The sequence below is a fragment of the Parasteatoda tepidariorum genome, chromosome 12, assembly GCF_982258835.1.
Source record: "Parasteatoda tepidariorum strain Cologne lab strain chromosome 12, Ptep-v5.0, whole genome shotgun sequence".
Classification (NCBI taxonomy): Eukaryota; Metazoa; Arthropoda; class Arachnida; order Araneae; family Theridiidae; genus Parasteatoda; species Parasteatoda tepidariorum.
Genome location: NC_141766.1, coordinates 50,131,481 through 50,153,727, shown reverse-complemented (window position 1 = coordinate 50,153,727; position 22,247 = coordinate 50,131,481). Strand labels below are relative to the sequence as shown.

General features: G+C 28.8%; 1 protein-coding gene across 2 annotated transcripts in view; it reads left to right on the top strand.

Moving 5' to 3' along the window:
• The window catches only part of LOC107436259 (vascular endothelial growth factor receptor 1), a 44,494-nt gene that overhangs the window by 4,150 nt on the left and 18,097 nt on the right, over window positions 1-22,247 (top strand). For both annotated transcript variants that reach the window (XR_006226014.3, XM_043049795.3), the window contains exons 3-14: window positions 1,793-1,964; window positions 3,896-4,177; window positions 7,827-7,975; window positions 8,710-8,884; window positions 9,190-9,495; window positions 12,642-12,971; window positions 14,829-14,993; window positions 15,094-15,237; window positions 17,055-17,348; window positions 19,489-19,628; window positions 21,193-21,343; window positions 21,541-21,645. Coding sequence is in view for 1 of the 2 variants with exons in the window: in XM_043049795.3 (XP_042905729.2) it covers window positions 1,793-1,964; window positions 3,896-4,177; window positions 7,827-7,975; window positions 8,710-8,884; window positions 9,190-9,495; window positions 12,642-12,971; window positions 14,829-14,993; window positions 15,094-15,237; window positions 17,055-17,348; window positions 19,489-19,628; window positions 21,193-21,343; window positions 21,541-21,645 (2,413 nt within the window). In the remaining variant the exon portion in view is untranslated. The remainder of the gene's footprint in view (window positions 1-1,792; window positions 1,965-3,895; window positions 4,178-7,826; window positions 7,976-8,709; window positions 8,885-9,189; window positions 9,496-12,641; window positions 12,972-14,828; window positions 14,994-15,093; window positions 15,238-17,054; window positions 17,349-19,488; window positions 19,629-21,192; window positions 21,344-21,540; window positions 21,646-22,247) is intronic.

The window sequence follows — 22,247 nt, the reverse complement described above, 5'->3', positions numbered from 1 at the left end:
AGTTCCAATTCAGTTTTAATTCTGATGATAAATCCTAGGTCCTCTAGAAGTTTGTCGCAATATTTATACGGCCTCCTGTTGTTTATAATGTTTTTAAGCTTGCGCATTTCAACACAAAATAGACAAAAAATGTCATTTAGAAAGAAATTGCAACTTGCAAAGAGAAACTGATGGCAGATTTGAAATCTGCCATTCGAAGCTTTCTAAAACCTATTAAAAATCTATTGCAATAGAAAAGAAAATCCTCAGTTTAATTTAACATATTCAAGGTTTATTATTGGATCCATAGCTTTTCCTCCTTACTTACTTATCCTCTTTGTGCCGAACTGACACATAAGGCCTCGAGTCTTTTTCTCCACGCACTCCTGTCTTTGGCCAAGCAACGCTCTTCTTCCATCCAAATAATCCAGCTCTACTAAGATCTCCCTCAATGCATCATTGCCACATTAGTCTCGGTCTCCCTCTTTTTCTCTTTCCGTCAAGTGCCCATGAGCTTGCAACATTTACAGGATTGTTTCGATCTGTTCTTTGTATATGACCTAGCCATCTTCGTTTTAAAATTTTTTCATTAGCAGATGGGATTTTGTTAAAAGTTCTTCTACTTTGAAAGATCGATTTTGAAAAGTGTCAAGTTTTTCTTTTTCGGAATTCCGGGGACTCCAGCATCCGGCACCATACAGAAGAATGGAACGCACGATTGCCTTGTAGGCATTTATTTTTGTTTTTAATTTTATATTTGAGGCTCTCCAAAAATTGTACAGAACTCTAAAACCAGATCAAGCTTTTCTGAGGATGATTCCAGAGGTTGATTTTCTTCTTACAAAGTGAAAATTTAGACTTGAATTCAAAAGCAAATCAGATTGTTAATTCTTTTCCCTTTTTCTGTACACTATGCAATAATTTTTATAATCTATATAGTAATTTTTTTATTGTATGCATATTGTACGAAATACGATCAACAATCCACAAGAAAAGGATTTATATATTTTTTTCGTATTCTTGTTTTAATAAATGTTTATAGCATTTTCCTATTAGTTCAGGGGGAAACTCAAGGGCAATTTCATGACGCATATGAGGAAATCTGATACTATAATTTTTTTATACAGTTGAAATGATGAAAAAAGAATCGAAATATAAATAAATCATTTTTATGCATTAACTTTTTTTCTTAGATATTTCAGACAAAGATAGACGTTTCGACAAAAAGTAATAATCTTCAAGAATCTCGTGCGTGACTGTTAGGAATGACTTGACTTAGGAATGACTAAATGATAAAAATTCAGCTTAACGGATGTTACAAACTTAATCAACGATTTAAAATTTATTTGAAGAAAAACGAAAGGCGATGTAAATAGGTCACCTGCATTCTGTTTTGGAAACCAGAGATCTCCCCCCCCCCGGTTTTCAAAGTTAATCAAAGTTAATTTCAAAGTTGTTATCATAAGTATTTTTCTTTTCATAATGTAGAATTAAACAATGCAAGGATAATAAAAAGAGTTGGGCAATTACAAAAAAAGACTTAAATCCACTTGATGTGCGATTTAATTATCAAGATAATTAAACCACTGTAAGAAATAAAATTAAATTACATTACGCAGCAAAATTAATTAAAATCGCATAAAAACGTTTCACAAACTTCCGATAGCAATGTATTGAAATTAACACTTTATAATTAGAGTAGAAATTGGCCAAAGTGACGTTATTGACGTCAATTGGTCATTTAATAACTAATTTTTGTGATAGTTTTTTCTCTCCATAATTTCAAAGTATGATTTTCAATCTTTTTTATTAGTCTGATGATAAAGAGTATGAAAATATTAGTGCTCCAGCCACATGGAACAGCAATGCAGTTGAAGATGGCTACGAGAGCATTATTAGTTTACATTTTACTTCTTTTTATGATACTGGGAGATATGTATGTTACCATGAAAATGACAGAGCTTCCATTTACATTTTTGTTGATGGTAAGTAAATATTTAGTAAAACTATGACTTAAGGACAAACTGCGGACGACACAATCTCAACGCACAGAGTAGCAAATAAGATAAAACCGCATATGCCGAAATTATGTTACGCTTTGCTGTTAGATTGTGAATAATGACGGATTATTGTAATAAATTCTCGCAAATTTAACTGACTTTTTCCGTTTTCTCAGGGTTTTGACGATAATAATCAAATTACTACACTTAGGTTACTACACTGTTAATGTTCTTTTGAGAAAGTTCTACATCCCGTGCTTAGGCATCGAAATTCTTAAAAACAAATCAATATAGGGAACACTTATTAATGCCCCTAAAAAGCATATTAATAAGAATAATATAGGACAATTGGCTAACAACTGAATCTGCATTCATTGTGATCAATCAGTTACTAATGCCATGGGTACACAGGGATCTGGATAAAATTTCTTTGTCCTTCTTATCTATGTCTAAAATGAAGAAGTAATCTCATGAATGAGTGGTGCTGCCATCTATTCGTGAGGTTCTGAATTAAGATGGATTTTCACCTTGCAATTCTTGCAAACGAAAGGCGCATATTAGTGACGGCCAGTATCTGACGTGCTTGACTATGATTTTAGTGATTAGAACAATGATTTTAATGATTTTGTTTCATGATTATAAATACATATTCAATTGAAAATGTAGACCTATATGAAATAATTGCGTGATTTATGTTAAACGAGATTCATATATTTAGGATTTTTATAACAATTATTGTAAATTCCATAAAATGATTATTAAGTATCATAGTAGGCTATAATGAATTAAAAAGCTTATTGGAAAAACATGAGGAGTGGTATTTTGAAAACATTCAAATTTGAGGCTTTAGTAAACTTTAAATATGCAATATTAATGTATTTTTCAAGTCCAAGTATTTACGCGTATTAGCCTATAAAATAATTTCGTGATTTATTTATAACCAGACTCATATATTTAGGAATTTTACTGCAATTTCAGTAAATTCAATAAAATGAATGGATAATATTATAAAATCTATAATAAACTGAAAAAACGTGCTAGAAAAATGTGTTGAGTGACGTAAAATTTCGATGCACAAATATGATTTCCATAGCAATTTCTTGATATTACAATAAATTTGAAATGATTTTTCGAACATTTAAAACTGCCACCTAATATTTCTTCTATTCCTACCTAATATTTAATGAGCTTTTCAATGCAAAATATTAAATTTTGAATAGGAATTTGTTTATTATCTTTGAAATTCAAAAGCACACTTTCTTGGTTTTTATATGCCTTGAAATATGGACTTAACAGTAAAAAACAATCAAATTCTATAGCTGTTTTATGTTGATAAACTAATCTCATGTTGACAAAAATATATATAGTGTTTTTTTTTCCATTTTTGAATCTTATTTAAATGTGTGAATTTTAAAAGCCCACATATGTTTTGCAAATAAAATTCTTGATATTTTAACACGATTTAAATAATTTTCTAAAATTTAAAGTTACCACCTAATATTTCCTTTGACTGCCAAATTGTGAATGGGAATTAATTTAATTTAATTTGTTTTCTAGCTTTGAAACTTAGATTATTTATTAATTTTTATGGGCATTGAAATATGGTTTTAACAGTAAAAATTAATTTACTTCTAGTAATTTAATCACATTTTTTAAGAGTTTAGAGTGAGTTGCAAAAAAAAAAAATTAAATTAATTTTTTAATAAATAAATAAATAAAAATAAATAAATTTGCTGAAAATTGAATTTAAATTGCTAAAATTTATAAATATCGATGGAAGATTGTTGTTTTCAAATACTTTTTTCAGTATTTATCAGTAGTATTTAAACTATTCATAAATTTCGCATCAAGGCTCTTTTGAAATTGTATTTTCTAATTAAAAAAATGTTGTTTATAATAAAATGTGATTTTTGTAGATAATTCTCATCTTTTGATACCACTGTATGAGGAATATTTTCACATTATGACACTTCATCAAGGTGTATCAGCGACAATACCATGTCTTCCCACAGTTTCAAACACCAAAGTCAGTCTTTGGAAGCTAAAAGATCTTGTTCCAACCAATAAAAATTTAAAGTACGATCCGACGGTCGGATTTGTTTTAAAGAATCCTAGCAACTATTTCCAAGGAAGTTTTCATTGCAGTGCAGAATATGAAGACCGTTCTGCTATGTTTAGCTTAGAAATAGATATATTGCGTAAGTTGAATTTAGATATAATTCAATTTTTGTTTAAAATACATATATAGATGCATTTTCTTAAAAAAGAACAGCCTTACTTTTGCGAAAGAGCTCATATATAATTTTAATATTCTTCAATTAAAATAATAAATTGAGCTTATAGAGCTGTAGCATTGAAATATTTTTAAAGTAAGAAACTTTCTTATGATTTTTTAATTATTAAAAATTTATAATAGATAATAGTATTTTTGTGTCCAAGTCTACTTACGTTTGAGACTTGCATCGAAATAAGTTGGGATGACAAATGATGTTTTTAATAAACGCCTTTCAACTTTTTTTCTATTTTTATTACGAAATTAAATAGCTTTCAATGTTTTAAAGACTGCCTCATTTGTGATTGGACAGATTTTGAGAGCGTTTTTGTTTTTTCGCTTAATGTGTGTACTTTTCTGTCTGTATTTTTTACGAGGATTCCAAAAACATTTATCAAGGATAATGATTACAAAACATCCTGCATTACAAACATAGACAAGTAAATAAAAGAAGGATACAAGTAGAATTTACTAGAAGTTTAACATTATTTAAGTATTTATATATGTCTGTTAATTTTGTGAACATATTTGGAAACAACCTAGACTAAAATTTGTTTTTACTAACTCTGTGAACAAATATGTTAACATAAAAGATCAGGTTAAACTTTAAATCAGAGAAAAGCTGAAGAAAATATACCAATTGATGTGAGGACATCAATTGGTAATAGATTGATAATTTCATATGCTAAGTGGCGCGAAAGCCCATAGAGGGCCAAGGCCTACTGTATCCATCTCAGTTTTCTTGACCTTGGGCTCTGGGGTGCAGAAGCAGATGTTCCGGTCAGGTGGTCAGCCGAACGCGAAACTCCCAGTGTTTAGTTCCCAAGCATGCTTGGTACTCATTTATCGACCCACTTAAGGGATGAAAGGCTAAGTCAACCTTGCTCGACCCGAGGATCGAACTCAGGACCTGTGGCACGGGAACGCGAAGAGCTACCACTCAGCCAACTTCCTAATCATTTATTTGAAATCTATTATTAAATCTATGATCGTTTCATCAATTTGTAAAGAATTTTGTAACTTCTTTTAAAACTTTGTAACTTTTGTAAAAGAGAAAGAAAAACTATTTTTTCCCCAACTTTTTGACGTGGAATTTTTATTAAAAATATTTTTTAACCTTTTTTCATAATTTAGGCTAAAATAAGTGAAAAATATTATATATTAGGCATTTAAATAATTTACGGTGATGAAATACAGCTTGAAACACCGGTGTCTTTTGCTGCGTTATTGGTAAAGTCTTCCAAACTCGGCTCACTGCTGTGCAATAACTTTTCATATTGGCACTTAATTGTAGTTATTTATGTAAGTTATTATTATGAAGTTATTATTATGAAGTTATTATGAATGTAGTTATTATGAATTGTAGTTATTTATGTAGTTATTAATGAAAAAGAATCAGACAACTTTTTAGGATTTTATATTTTAGTAGGGGAGAGTGGGGTCAATTGTAACATTTTTTACTTAACTATATTTAACTAACAAAAAATCCAATATATTATTAGTATTAATTGACAGACGAGTAAAGCAGACTATCCTCTACTAGAAAAAATAAATAAATACCTTATTTTAAATGTTATTATATTAGTTATTAACAATTTTTGACAGTCGTGCACTTGTTACAATTGTCCCCACTTACGGGGTCAATTGTAACAGTTCATAAATTCAACTAAAACATAGTTAATTATACATATTATCATAGTTGTGATATATTTTTTTATTAATCAAAATAGTAGTGATATTTTGGCAGTAAAAATAATAATGAGCAGAGACCTAAAGGGTTAAACTTTTAACTTTAAGGGGTTAAAAATTTTAATTTATGCTGCGAAAGGTGACAAATAAAATAATGCTATAGGAAACTGATAAAATAATAAATGATATAGGAAACTATTGGTGGTTCTTAAAGAGTTAAGTAATAGTTTGTAAACATAAGATTATTTATTTTCAGCTGTTACAATCGTCCCTTTATTTATTGTTACAATCGTCCCCAAGACGCCATTTCAGCTTCATTTGTTAAAAACAATGCTAGTCAATTAGCAAAACTAATCTTTTTTTCTTTAAATGTTAATTAAGGTGTCCACTTACATATTCGGTTAATAATCTTTATTTGTTTAAACAAAATTACTTTGTTACAATATAATATTCTAATACCAAAAAAAGTACTTACGTAGCGTGAAAATATCTTTTGTAATGTAACTCCTTCAAAAGTATATAAAAATGGTTGCCATCAGGGGTGTACATGTAGATTTATTAAATACACCTTGTGTGCCACCTAGGAACCAAATCTAGAACCAGACTCTCGAAATTTTTGCTCTGTTACAATCGTACCCTGTTACAATTGACCCCACTCTCCCCTACAAATATAATAACAATAATCTATTAGATTTTTTTAGTTAAAAAATTCCAAAATATATATTTGTTTTTAATATAAGCATCAAAACAATATATATAAAAGGGCCACCCGTGTTTCATCTGCGTCAAAGGGTGAATAAATTTTTAATATTAGTTTCAGATCAATAATTTGCAAGCACGAACTAGTTATTAGCGTAAACAATAATTCGTAACTAACGTAAACATTAACTAGACTTACAGTCCGTGACCAAATTATTGGACGCACTGTAAGATTCTATGTAAAATGTAAAATCTCAGTTATCAGGAGATATTACACAGCTTTATTTTTTAATGCGACTGGAACAGGTTTGCACTTGTTTACTTTCGTGTATTAATTGGTTAAATTAGGCGATATATAATATAAATTTGACGATTGGATAAATTAGACGATATAGTATTATATAAATATAGAATATTTCAGGTATTATATTAGTATATGTAGCGTATCTACCACTACAAAATTACAACTACAATTCACTAGTATATAAGACATGTTAACTCGACTCTATGTCGGGGTACCTTTTCATAGATGAAGGTTGACATGGTCTGTAACTACTCTCCCCACATTGGTGACCTTCGGACGTGATGTGAACACGCCTACCTTGGCAAAACGCCCACTTTGATCTGGATACGCCTACATCGGCAGTAACGCCTACTTCGTTGGATGGTCCACATTGAACAGTTGACTTGCTACTTGTGATTGCATCATTATCCACCTCCTCACGCTGTTGCTACTCAGTCTCATCTCGATCACACACAACGTTGGCTTGCATACACTCGACTGCTAACGGCAACACAGGAGCGACTACAACCGTGAAGTTAATACACCTCTCACATTCAGCACTAAAAAAAAATACGGTGATCTTAATACAGCTCTCCCGGCTTCGCACAAAACAGCAATGAATCAACTAGTGGCATTCATTCATCGAATTCTATCATAGCTATAATTCTGGTGGGTGAATACTGTAGTGTATCTACCACTACAAAAATATAATTCAAGAAAACAAATTTCTAAGATTTACGAAAGTAAAATCAGTTAAGAGAAATATCATGTCATGAAGAAACAATAAAGCTATATAGTCTCACCTGATAATTAAGATTTTACATAGAGTCTTTAGTGCGTCTAATAATTAGGCCAGGTACTGTAGACTTATTCGTAATCATTAACTAGACTTATTTCTTTTTAGCTGAAACTCATTCTGTTCCTGAAATTGAAATTGATGATAGTAATGCAAAATATGTATTAGTAAATTCAAATTTTAGCCTGAAATGTAATGTAAAAGTCGACTTGGGTACTACTTTGGTTGAAATGAAGTGGATTTATCCAGTAAAAGATGTAAGTTGTCTTTCAGTGGCTTATAATTTTCTTAAATTTGCTGATATTAAAACATACAACAAGAATCTGTTGGTTCAAAACTTTAAACATTATCAAACAAATTTCTCTGCTTAAATACGTGTCAAAATTTTTTATTTTTACAAAGGTTTTAAACTGTGTTTTCAAATTAGAGCATTTAAATAAAATAAAAATATCTCCGGTGGTATTTTTTTACCAATCAGGCTAAGGCATACAATCTAAAATTATTTTTCAGTTATTTTATTATTTTTTTCCTAGACTGAGCGAATTATTCTCAGAAATATAACTTATGGAAATAACTTGAGAGACAAATTTACAACTGAAGCTTTAAAATCAATGCAGAAAAAGCAAGTGAAGGAACTTATGTAATGTAACAGATCATTCGGGAAAAACAAAATATCAGAAAGTTAAAATGTCTTTTCATAACATAAATCTCATATGGTATACACCTATTTTTTATTTACGTATTAATAATTTTCCTAAATTAGATGAATTATCTCAGTAATATTACCCATACGAAAAATATGCCAGACGGATTTACAACTGAGAATTTAATAGTAATTAATATAAAGAAAGCGGATGAACTAACTTATCATAGTAATGTAACAGATTATTCAGGGAAAACAAACTCTCAGCAAGCTAATATCTCTATTTATGGTATGTATCCATATTGTATGAAAATATTTTTTCATCTATATTATAAATAATTTTCCTAGCCTGAACGAATAATTCTCAGCAATATTACCCATTCAAGAAATATGAGAGACAGATTTACAACTGAGACTTTAACAGTAATCAATGTAGAAAAAGCAGATGAAGGAACTTATCAATGTAATGTAACGGATCATTCGGGAAAAACAAACTATCATGAAGTTAATATCTCTGTTTTTGGTATGTATATGGTTTGTCTTTGTTTTTTATTTCTTTAAGAAGTAGTAAATTAAGTTAAAATTAGTAAACTCTAGTAAACACGTTAAGCCAATTATATTATATTATATTATATTCAGCTATAGTGCCCGAAACTATAGCATACTATATTGTAGTTATTCTTATTGCAATTTTAACATTAAAAATGTGTATTTGTTTTTAACAACAAGCTCTTTATAGCTATAATTCCATCTGATATTGTGAATTGTGATTATAACCGATATTTACTGTGTATTTAAATGATTTTTAGTGTTTTTAATGATTTTCAGAACTTCCAAAACAATCCACTGTCAATTTTAGCGTTGGAGTAAATACCGTAATTAAGAGAGTTGGAGAAAATGTGCAATTGAGAGCAAATTACAATGTTTTTCCATACACAAAAGACATTCGAATTTTGTGGACAAAAAAAGGTCAACAGCTACCTTTAGTTATTGGAAAATACATAACCAAGTCTACGGATTTTGAATTTGTTCTAGAAGTATTCAACCTCACTAAACATGATTCAGATGATTATATGGTAACAGCATATGCTCCAGGAGGTTCTAGCAACAAAATATTTCATTTATTAGTTAAAGGTTAGTACATTTTTAAATACATTTGCCAGATAATAGTAAAGACTTATTTGTTGAAATGTTTAAATGGCTTTTTAAATTTGTTTAAATGGCTTTTTATCATTCGAATAAATATCTTAACGTAAAATAATTTATCAGAAATGAATGCCGCAGTTTAATTTGAGTCCAAGTTTCATTTGACTTTTTTTTTATATATTTATTTTTTTTAGTAACTCATGTATTATATAAATATAATTCTTTTGCTTAGTTTCATAGCCATTTGACGCAGAATTTTTATAAAAGATATTTTTCAAACTTTTTTGATTATTTTGTATTAATTAAAGCCAAAATAAGTGAAAAATATTTTATTTAGTATTTCAATAATGTATGGTTATGAAATATTGCCTAAAGCACCCATGTCTTTTTCTGCGTTATCGGTAAAATCTTCCAAACACAGCTCACTTCCATGGATTAATTTTTCAAATTTTTATTTATTTGTAGCTATTTAGATCTAAGAGAAAAAGTTATTTATTATTAAATATTTTTTTTTAATTTACAGAGTCAATTATTGATAAATTTTTGAACATGAATATGAATGAAATTTTTTTTTTCAAGCTACTTTTTTGGGATTTTATATTTTTGGACAAACATAATTACGATAATTTAACAGATGTAACTATTTGACTATTTTTTATTATTAAAAAATACGAAACATACTTTTGCTTCTAACTAGAGCATCAGAACATATAAGAAGGACACCCTTGTCTCATCTACGTCAAAGGGTTAACTATGTTAAATATGATTTTAAGAACAATTTGCATCTTAATTAAAAATCAAACACTAACGTTTTAGTTTCTAATACACAACTTGATATAGTTAGAATAATGTTGTGTGAATTTCGCTAACATCAAATAATAGATTTTGCACCTTTTTACGATATTGTGTTCAATCTTTAACATTGTGATTGATTTTGGATTAATGAACAGTAGAGAACCAGCAAATCTGTAAGTTCATTCTATTTCCTTTATTTACTTATTTTTTCTTTCATTACTCATATTGTCTGTTTTGTTTTCTAATAAATTTTTGTAGTAAAGATTTAAATCATCCGGGTATTGTCCGGTACGAGTTCTTGGCTGTCTTACATAATTATTGTCTTTTCTCATATAATTAATAAATTAGTCTCTCACGTTAATTTCTATTATTATAATTATTCTTAAAAGTTCCGAAAGCTCTCTGTAATTCAATATCACTCTTGTTTATTATTGTCTATGTATAAATTTCCCTATGTATAGTTGTATGATAAACTTCCATACGTTTGTGAAGAAATGTTAACATAGCCTATGGAAAAATTTAATTACAGACTATAGCTCACCATAATTCTATGCAAAAATTTGCTATATAAACAATACCATAGGATATACCAGTGTAGTTTTACCGATGATAAATTTTCCTCATATACTTCTTCATATACCGACCTATAGCAAAAGCGTACCATACGTGTATGGTAAAGATTTGCCATACGCTTATGGCAAAATTTTGACATACGTTTATGGCAAAAGTGTATAACAAAATTTTGCCATAGGCAAAACTCTCTAGGAATAACCTATGGCACTTTTTATGGCAAACTTATGGCAAATTTTCCTAAGGGAAAGTTTTATTAATTTCTAAGCTTTTATCTGTTACAACATTTGTGGTAGTTTAAGACAAAACATTTATTTACCCAGTTAATTTGTCTTTTGAGTTGAATTTAAAATTAAAAATTCACTGAGACTAAGAATAAGAGTCATAAATCTGCTTGGTTGACCAATTTGTCTATGCATATGATAAAAGAAGATAAATAAAAGATTCTATTTAATTACCTATAAAGATGCATGCAGTTTTCGGTTTGCATTTTTCATATCATTAACAAAACACTATTAACACAAAACACTATAATAGAAAGATTATGATTCGAGATCATGGTTTCATGAAAAGTATTTGTTGATTTCTTTGCCAAGTAACGCTAATAGTGAATTCTGCAAACAGCATAGCAAATTCTGCAAACAGCATAGCAAATTCTGCAAACAGCATAGCAAATTCTGCAAAACTTGCTAAAAAGTTGAGACATCGACGCCTTTGAAGGCTTTCTGAAAGGTAGTTATGCGTTTTTTCTTCGTGAACTACAGTGTAAAAATTTCCGAATCAAATCACGATATAAAATTACATTATCCGTAAAATCCATTTTATCGTAAAAACCTTTTGTACCGTAAAACATTATACCCTTATTTTTACAGCAATATTTATTTAAATAGAGTGATTCAGGGATTCTACAGTAATTATTACTGTAAATATTAAGGTTTATCACATTTTTTGTTCCATAACATTTTACTGTAAAAAGTATCGGCATTTTGAGTGCCGATACTTTTATCGTAATTTCTCTCTTTATCGTAATTTGATCCCGAAAATTTTACAATGTACGTTAAATTGATTCCTAAACCCAAAAAAATAAGCCTCAAGAGTTAAGATCAAAAATAGTAATAGAGAAGCTAGCTTGTCGATATACACTGCTTGGCAATTTCTAAGGAAAAGTCGCATTTTTCGGAATAATTAATAATAGACCTTGATTAATAAAATAAAACTAAGTACATATTTATCGAGGCAATGAGGATTTATTATTATACAAACTAGTTCAGATATCTACAAATTGAAATATAATAAAATTTTGAGAAAAAATGCTCATTGGACGATTTCTAAAACGCAACTTGGCATAAATCACAATCCGATGCTTGACAATTGTTTCTTAGCGGTCAAGCACCGTATAAGCAAGGAAATAGTTCTAGTTTAGATCACGAAAATTGAGATATATCTTGATGTATGCTTGATATTACACTATTTTTCACTATACGCTTGATATAACACTATTACATTATTTTACACTATATGCTTAATATTGCACTATTTATATTTATTAACTCAGAAACATTTAATAACAATAAGAGTGCGCATGATATAATCAAGTGATAAATAAATATATCCGAATTCATGCATTAAATATAAACGGAATCTCGCTAACAGCTCAACAGTTATTCAGGTTTTTGTTTCCATAGACCTCAGAAATTGTCACCCTGATGATTCAAACATGATTAAATAATAAACTTTTTACTAAATTTGCCATTTTTGTAATCTTACAGATAAACCATCTGTTAAAATCCACAATATCACTTCCAACTGTTTTGTGCCTGGTCAAAAAAAGCAATTTCTATGCCATGCTGATGCATATCCTCCTCCAGATGACATTTTCTGGAGTTGGAAACCATTCAGCTTCGAAGACAAATGGAACAATTGGACGCATCTTGATGATGGCAATTCGTTGGTTAATAATGATTATGTTTGGATGATGAATGAGAATGATAAAGCTGCTTCGTCGCTGTTTGTTACAGCTCATAAATCGGGATATTATAGGTGCAACGGAAAGAATGAAATAGGAGATGCTTATGATCAAATGCTATTCATTGTAACAGGTTTGCTTCAATATTTTCTTACCCTTCTTATTTCTTGAAAATTGAGACCTGAAACAGCCTCATCTAAAAAAAAAAAAAAGAAAGAATGAGTAATGAAAGTCAAGATTTATATTCATTCCTAGAATGCACAAACAAAATTACATTGTCTTATGCACTGTTAGAAATTTCTGGGAGGAAATGGTGTAATAACAATTTATTTAATTGTTATTTTACCATATTCACCCATAACAGTCAAATAATCTCAAAAAAGATGGTATTCAAACTGTTAATTTTGAGAATATTCTCTTATTGACTGTTTTCATCTTGAACGGTTAGAAACCAGAAATTTACCCACGCCAACCTTATGGAGCGACGATGTAAATCTTTGAAGCAGAGTACCATACTGTAGCCCAGAAAGCTAATCTATCATTTTCATGACAGGTTGTACCGGGGTTCACATTCCAGCGTTGATACACCCAATATTTGTTCCGATCTTTTCATGTATGAAATGGTTCCAGTGTCCTGAAATCCTCAACTGTTACACGGTTCATTTTAAAAATACAACTCAACCTAACTTCAATGTTGTTTGCCTAACTAAAGGCTAAATATAACTTAGCTACAATTGTTTGTTACAGTAGTCATGCTCGTTCTAAATGGTTACAAAACTATATAATTTTGCATTCATGGTTTCTTAAACATGCCAGATGTAAACGGTTTCAAAATTATAAAAGAAGGGGATTGTTCTTAAACTGTAGGGGAGAGTGGGGTCAATTGTAACAGGGTACGATTGTAACAGAGCAAAAATTTCGAGTGTCGGGTTCTAGATTTGGTTCCTAGGTGGCGCACAAGGTGTATTTAATAAATCTACACGTACAACCCTGCTGTCAACCATTTTTATGTACTTGTGAAAGAGTTACATCACAAAAGATATTTTCACGATACGTAAGTACTTTTTTTGGTATTAGAATATTATATTGTAACAAAGTAATTTTGTTTAAACAAATAAAAACTATTAACCGAATATGTAAATGGACACCTTAATTAACATTTCACAAAAAAAGATTAGTTTTGTCAATTAACTAGCATTTTTTTAAACAAATGAAGCTGAAATGGCGTCTTGGGGACAATTGTAACAATAAGTAAAGGGACGATTGTAACAGCTGAAAATAAATAATCTTATGTTTACAAACCATTACTTAACTATTTAAGAACCACCAATAGTTTCCTATATCATTTATATTATGTTGCATGTGCATTATTTTATTTGTCACCTTTCACAGCATAAATTAAAATTTTTAACCCCTTAAAATTAAAAGTTTAACCCTTTAGGCTCATTATTATTTTTACTCCTAAAATATCACTACTATTTTGATCAATAAAAAAATATATCACAACTATGATAATATGTATAATTAACAGTGGTTTAGTTGAATTTATTAATTGTTGCAATTGACCCCGTAAGTGGGGACAATTGTAACAAGTGCACGACTGTCAAAAATTGTTAATAACTAATATAATAACATTTAAAATAAGGTATTTATTTTTTTTCTAGTAGAGGATAGTCTACTTTACTCGTCTGTCAAATAATACTAAAAAGATATTGGATTTTTTGTTAATTGAAAATAGTTAAGTAAAAAATGTTACAATTGACCCCACTCTCCCCTACTGTTAATTAGATGGACAAACTGCTACCGGTAATTTTGTTGTGATTTCAGAATGAAAATTCCGACAGTGTACCGTATACTTTAAAAATATCTGCGTGTAGGCATTTCAAAAAATAAAACTAAATACGCTTACCAAATAATGTGTTAAATGATAAGTTCACATTTGTTTTTAGATTTACTATAGATGTAGTTTTGAAATAAATTTAATTTTCAGATGTGAATGACTGCTTTGATTTGCATGTTAGCGAAGAATCACCTTTAGAAATGGATTCGTTTTCCCTGACTTGTGCAGCAAGCTCTGATCTATTTGAAATGTTAACACTGACATGGATATCATTTAATTATAATCAATCTAGAGTTATATCAAAAGAAGAATTAAGCAAGTATAAATTATTCTCTATTGCAATTTTTCATATTCCAATAATTTTTGATGTCTTATCGTTTTCTGATTACTTTTCAAATGTTGATTTTCTTTTCAGATATCTTCAATACCTCCAATTCTATTTCAATAGAATTGCAGATTGATTTTATTACAAAAAATGAAACTGGAGAATATAAATGCACCGGCTATAAGAGATTGCATAATGATACTGAAGAAAGATCTGCTCTAGTATTTGTTCGAGGTAAAAACAAAATATATATTTTTAGGTACATAAAATTTAGATTAAATATATTTTTATGGCACATAAAATTTTTTTAAAATATATTGAATCGGGAAAGCTAATATCGGGTATTTCAAAATTGACCGGTGATTTGAAAAATTAGTTGAAGAAAAACAATTCTGATGATGAAACTCAAATTATTAATACCTCTGGGGGAACCGATCCAGGAGTTTCCTTGTCTTCTGGATTGGTTCAAAATTACAAGGCTACGGCGTTGAACATTAGTAGTCGTAAACCCAAAAATTGGGTCGACTGTTCAACGGCGGTCATAAAATAAAATAAAATATCCCTTACCGTTTTTTCAGTTTCAAAGTTCATCTGTAGATGGCGCTGCTGACTAGAAAACAATAGAACTCTCAGCTGCATATCATTCCAAATGTAACCACGTTTCAAATTCTGATTACTTTGAAAACATCGTGTTATAATTTTTTCGTTTTATATTATATTATATATATATATATATATATATAGATATATATATATGAATAAATAAAATCTTCAACCACATATTTACATAAAAATAATGCTTTTTTTTTCCTGAAAATTTTGCTAATGACCTTTCAATATACACAGTAGAAATTCTAGAACTTGTTCATCATAATATCGTTCAATTTCTTAGCAATTTGTACTAAGTAGAATAGTATTAGCAAATTTCTTAAACATCATAACACGCTATAATATTTAAACTTGAACAGAGCATAGTTGAATTTAAGGTTACACATGCGCACCGTACTATCTTTTAATGTACTGATAATATGGTTCAGTCTTGAACTGATTATTCTAAAAGAGTATATCTTAACAGTTCAGAAATTATTTTTTCCACGAAATTGTGGCGAAGGAACTAACTTTTAGGACTCATTGTGCACTAAATATATCCAGAAAATTACTAACAATCCTGGTGCCAATACTTTTTAATGTAAATTCAATAACCTGGTTATATAGTTTGTTTAAATACATGTATGTATTTAAACAAATATGTATTATACATGTATGTTTAAATATAAAAGTATTGCATATAAACTCGTGCAAATCATGGAATTATTAAAAAACTACAATGCGTCGAATAGTTTGATCTAATTATTATAATTTACTTATATATTGCTTGATACAATAAATATTCTATATTTATACAATATATCGTCTAATTTATCTTATGGTCAAATTTATATTATATATCGTCTAATTTAACCAACTGATGCACTAACGTAAACAAATGCAAACCTGTTCCAGTCACATAAAAACAATAAAGCTGTATAGTCTGGAAATAGTCTGGTATCACCTGGTTATATAGTTTGTTTAAATACATGTATGTATTTAAACAAATATGTATTATACATGTATGTTTAAATATAAAAGTATTGCATATAAACTCGTGCAAATCATGGAATTATTAAAAAACTACAATGCGTCGAATAGTTTGATCTAATTATTATAATTTACTTATATATTGCTTGATACAATAAATATTCTATATTTATACAATATATCGTCTAATTTATCTTATGGTCAAATTTATATTATATATCGTCTAATTTAACCAACTGATGCACTAACGTAAACAAATGCAAACCTGTTCCAGTCACATAAAAACAATAAAGCTGTATAGTCTGGAAATAGTCTGGTATCACCTGGTTATATAGTTTTTACATAAAATCTTTTAGTGCGTCTAATAATTTGGCCAATGACTGTATATATTAGATTACTAAAAACAATAAAAAATGTTTTAGATTTAACAAATAGTTAAACTGAACTGTAAATGAATCGTTTTTATTTTCCAGAAATAAAGAGACCTTCATTTGTTAACTCTAATTGGAGTTCCGAGGAGCTTCTATTAGCATCAAATTCATTTCTAGAATTGGAATGTCATGTTGATGGTACTCCTTTTCCTACAGTTGTTTGGTACAGAGATGGAAGTATTATAGATGCTAATATTACCGGAGGGAAATTCGAGGACCAGTTTCAGAAACTCATTATCTCACGTCTGGTTAAAGAAGACAGTGGATTCTATCAATGTAAAGCGCAAAATGTCGCTGGAACTGTTACTAAAAATATTTCCCTCTCGGTACTTTCAGGTGACTTTTCAATTACTATTTTATACATGATTTAGGTTCAGCCATTAAAGAGCTCAGAAGATAAGCGATATTTTGATGAATTTTAGTCAATTAGCTTTAGATGCTGACAATGGGAAACTAAAGATTATGCTTTGCTTTTATTTCTTTTTTACAATTTTCGATTCCCACAAGTTATAACGTCCTTTACACGAATTTAAATTGTTCACATCTTTGCATTTGAAATTCGGTGTGTTTTAACTTTTAGCCGAGTTTACAAATCGAATGTCAAAAGCACAAGGAACCTAATTTCACCCCGAAGTCGTTTAATGATAGTCAGTTAGTTAATATATACTCTTAGATTTGTGAAATTTGAAGGCTTGGTTAAATGGATTCGTGTTGTGTAATAAGACTAAAATAGTATACATACTGAAAATTTTTTTCTTCAAAACTGCTAGATAAACTAACGTTCCGCTAGCCTTGTCAATCGTATTGTTATTCAAATAATCACATTTTGCTCCTTATTGAAATCATTTAAATAATTTTTAAAAGTAATTTTGGCTTCTAAAACAAAAGGCTATAGTTAAATTAGTGCTGCAGTTCTAAATCAAAATTCTGCGATTAAAGCAATACTATATCAGTAAGTGTTAATTTATTTACCTATACTTAAGCGATTGGTGCGTTGTCTTTCACACTATAAGACTTCAAATTTTTAAATTTTAAATTTTTTTATTAACGTTATAATATCCTTTTGTGTTGAAAATATTTAAATTGATGTAGATTTCGATACAATAAGATGGAATAGAAGATAAGAAAAATAATAATGTGAAATAACTAAACGTTTATGGAAGTAAACTGGGATTAGTTTTCAATTAATGACATTAACACCTTCCTGTTTTTATGTGTCTGCTGTATCAGCTTTATTTAAGCATTTTTAAATTAATCTCACAATTAATTTTTTAAAAATTATGAAGATTGGCCCAGGCTAGAAGTGGGTCAAAACGAGTTAAGTTTAGCAGCCTTAGTGTTAGAGTGTAATTTTTGTTTCTAAACTTATTTAGATAATCAAAACTTTGGAATATTTGCTTCATTCTGCAACATATTTAAAAAAAATCTAAACTCTTTGAATTCCTGCCTACTCAACTCATACGCTAATCTACAATAAGAAAAATGACAGAATGGGAAAAAGTATTATTGTAATTATTTCATGGTGCAATTCTGATGAAATCGCATATTTCGAAAGTACTGCACTGTGCACTGTGAAAAATAAAAATAAAATAAAGGTTTTGAAATGTTTATAGAAATCCTCAAAATAAGTAATTTTTATTGTCTGAAAATAGCGGTAAAAATTATTCAAGCTATATATATATATATATATATATATATATATATATACAAATTAACATGAAAAACATGAATAAAATAAAAAACTAAATTGTAGAGAAACAAGAATGGTAAAAGCAAATAGTCGTTATCAAGACACATCTATTGCTATAAATGCGATATTTCTGAATAAAGAATAATTATCCTAAGATAAAAATTATTGTTTATATGTGTCGATATCGCAAAAAACCTTATGTGGTAAAAAATCATGAAATAAAAGAAACATGTAAAAAGGAATCAAACTTACCGGCGTGAATAAAATAATGCAGTTTTTTGTTTTTATATATTTTTGAAATTTAGGTAAAATCACAACTTTTGGCGAAGTTTACAAAAAAAAAAAAGTCTTGCAAGCGCTTGTGTTTATCTGAGAGACATATATCTTTGCTTACATAATTAGAAGGTAAATTAAAATAAGCTACGGAACCTTGTGTATTTATCTGAAATGAATTTTGAAACTTTCAGTTATTTTTAGCGTATTGTAAAAAAAATTCAAATCAAATTCAAGCTACATAAACGGATGTAAGTATAATTCCCCTGTTCGAAATTAGTGATTAATAAACGAATATTCACCTATTCCTATATCTTAATTTTTGGCTACTTAATCTGCAATCCGCCCCACTGTGCGTCGTATAGGCACTTTGAGAAGTATTGTTTTCGCATGGCATAATCTTTTTTATTTTATTAGTATTATCATTACTGCATATTTATTATTTATATTTAAAAAATTATTACTTTTTTTTTAATAATTTGCTTTATAATTTTTCTTAAATTCATTTTGCAGAAGATGGAATTTTGCAAGTATTTGAGCAGAGAGGAAATTATGAGTCCGCAAAGAATTCGATAATCATGTTAGCAGGAGTGGCTGCTGCTTTAATTATAGTATTTATTTTAATTTTCGGAAGATGGTTTTATAGAAAAAAGGTGTGTACAACTAGGTCCTGCTGATATAAATTTTCTTTAATTATTTATTTAATAATTATTAATAGAATTTGGATTTAGAAAAAAAAATATTTCGTTAACTTCGTTCAGAATTTTTTTTTACTTAACAACGAACATGAAGTCTTATAAAATCCACGTTTAAATTTTAAGTCAGAACTTCAGGATTTCTCATGATTAATTATTAAATAATTTATGCAGAATTTAATTTCTTGCAAAGTATAAAAAATTGCGTATCTAAATGAGTCTGTCAATTAATAAAGCAATAGAAAAATAAATTATTTTTGGTTTGACACTTGAGGCATTGTTGCTAATCGAATCTAATATATAATATGACATCGCATAAAAATCCATTAAAAAGTAATTAAAACGAACAAAACAAAAAATAACGATTGTCAACTTCTAAACATTTAAACTTATCTTAAGTATTTTACTTTACTTCTCCACATTCAAATAAAGTAGGATTAATTTTTCGAGTGAATATATTTATAATTACGTAATAAAAGTAAAAATGTTATTTAAGCAGATATACGATCTATTCAGAAATTACGTAAACTCAATTCTATTATTAGAAGACAGAACTTTTGTTAAGAGATGCGTGATTTCTTCCTCTAAATTCTTTTACTGACCTAGATTTCTGAGAATCATTTCACATTCCGAAAAATTCTAATAAATTACAAATATCCTTTCTTACATTTCAATTTTATTAAATGTTTGAAAATCCATTTTCTTCCAGTTTTTGTATCTGTAATATCTTGGGTTCTCAACCTACCTTCGACGTTTCTGTCTGCTTATGTGAAATTATTTGTTTTTTTTTTACATTGCTTAAACTTCATTCGTATCTCTATTCATTTTGAGTTTCTAAATTGTCCCTTATATAAAATAAATTATCCTAAAATTCATTCGAGTCTATTGTTATCACTGCTTGACAATGCTTACTCTAACTTAAAAACTCCACTTTTAAGAGTAATCGACTTCTTTCTCTAACTTAAAAACTCCACGTTTAAGAGCAATCAACTCTTTTCTCTAACTTAAAAACTCCACTTTTAAGAGCAATTAACTCCTTTTTTTAACTTAAAAACTTTGGTTTCAAAAAGTAAGAGCTGTTCTAGTTTTGTGCATTAAAGGTTTTCTTTTTATTTAATGTTTTCAAATACACATATTAGTTTAAAGTATTTACTCAAAGTGTGATAAAAATGAAATTTATATTCATTAGAATGAATGGAAAATCTTATCAGTTTATCTCAATTTCTTTCAATTCTTTTTTATATTATATTATTTCCTTTCTTTAACTTAACATTGCTTTAAGAGTTAGATTAAATTTTAGTTTTTCATGATTAGCGGTTTTCTCGAATTACTTCGGAAAAAAAAATGTTTAAGTTATTTTTTTAAGGAGTGATTAAAATGAATTAGACATCTTTTAAAATGGATGGAAGGTTTGAACTGGTTATTACAGATATTTGCTTCTTACCTTATTTTATTTTTAACAGTTGATTACTATTACTGGTGATGAAATATTAAAAAATTTTCAAAAATATTTTTTATTTAGTATACAATGCGAAAACTTCAAGGATTTGATCATCAATTATTCAGAGAAGGTCGATTGAGTTATTATGATCCCAATGTAGCGTTAGATGACCAAGCTGACCTTTTACCATATGATGAAAATTGGGAATTTCCGAAAGATAATCTCAAACTTGGTAAAATAATACTTACTTATTTTTGTTATTTATGCCAAATTATTTTTATTCAATACATGATATAAATTTTCATATGATGAATTTACTATTTTATGTATTCTTGCATTATGATTTATCTAATTTGGATGGTATTCAATTTAGTTGGGCATTTTATCCATATTTTACGATTACAATGAAATTTTCTTCTTCTTATAAAGGTCGCACTCTTGGTCAAGGAGCTTTCGGAAGAGTTGTCAAAGCGGAAGCATTTGGTTTGAATGACTACGAAGTTTCAACAACGGTTGCTGTTAAAATGTTGAAAAGTAAGTACATTGACAGATTTTTCATTCTAAAATTATGGAAAAATAATCGGCAGCAGCCTGCCTATCAAATTAACCGTAAAGTTTACTATAAAGAACATTTTAGACATTTACGGTTTTGAAACCGTTTGCAACTAGTATTGTTATACTACTATAAATGCAAAATTATACTGTTTTTTAACCATTTCCTACTAGCATGGTTTCAAAACCGTAAAAACAAACGAATATAACTGGACTTTAGAGCTTGGCTTTTCGTTAAGTAATGGGTATTGGAGAGTGCAGGGCACTGGAAACTCTTCAAGCGTTGGAGGGAATGGAGGAAATACTATATTGTCAAAGCTGGGACTCGAATCCCAGTTCATGTGACTGACTGATTACCTCTCTCCATTACAATGTGTACTTAGCTGCAAGGAACTAAGGGGCTTCATAAGGCGGGCTTAGTTGGTTCGATAAAATTCTGGTTTAGCCGTATTAGATGAGAGCAATTAATAAAATTTTTTTATCGCAGTTAACAGTTTGAATACCATCTTATTTATGGCTATTTGACGGTTTTGTTTGAATATGGTAAAGTAAAAATTAAATGAATTGTTATTTAATCATTTTTT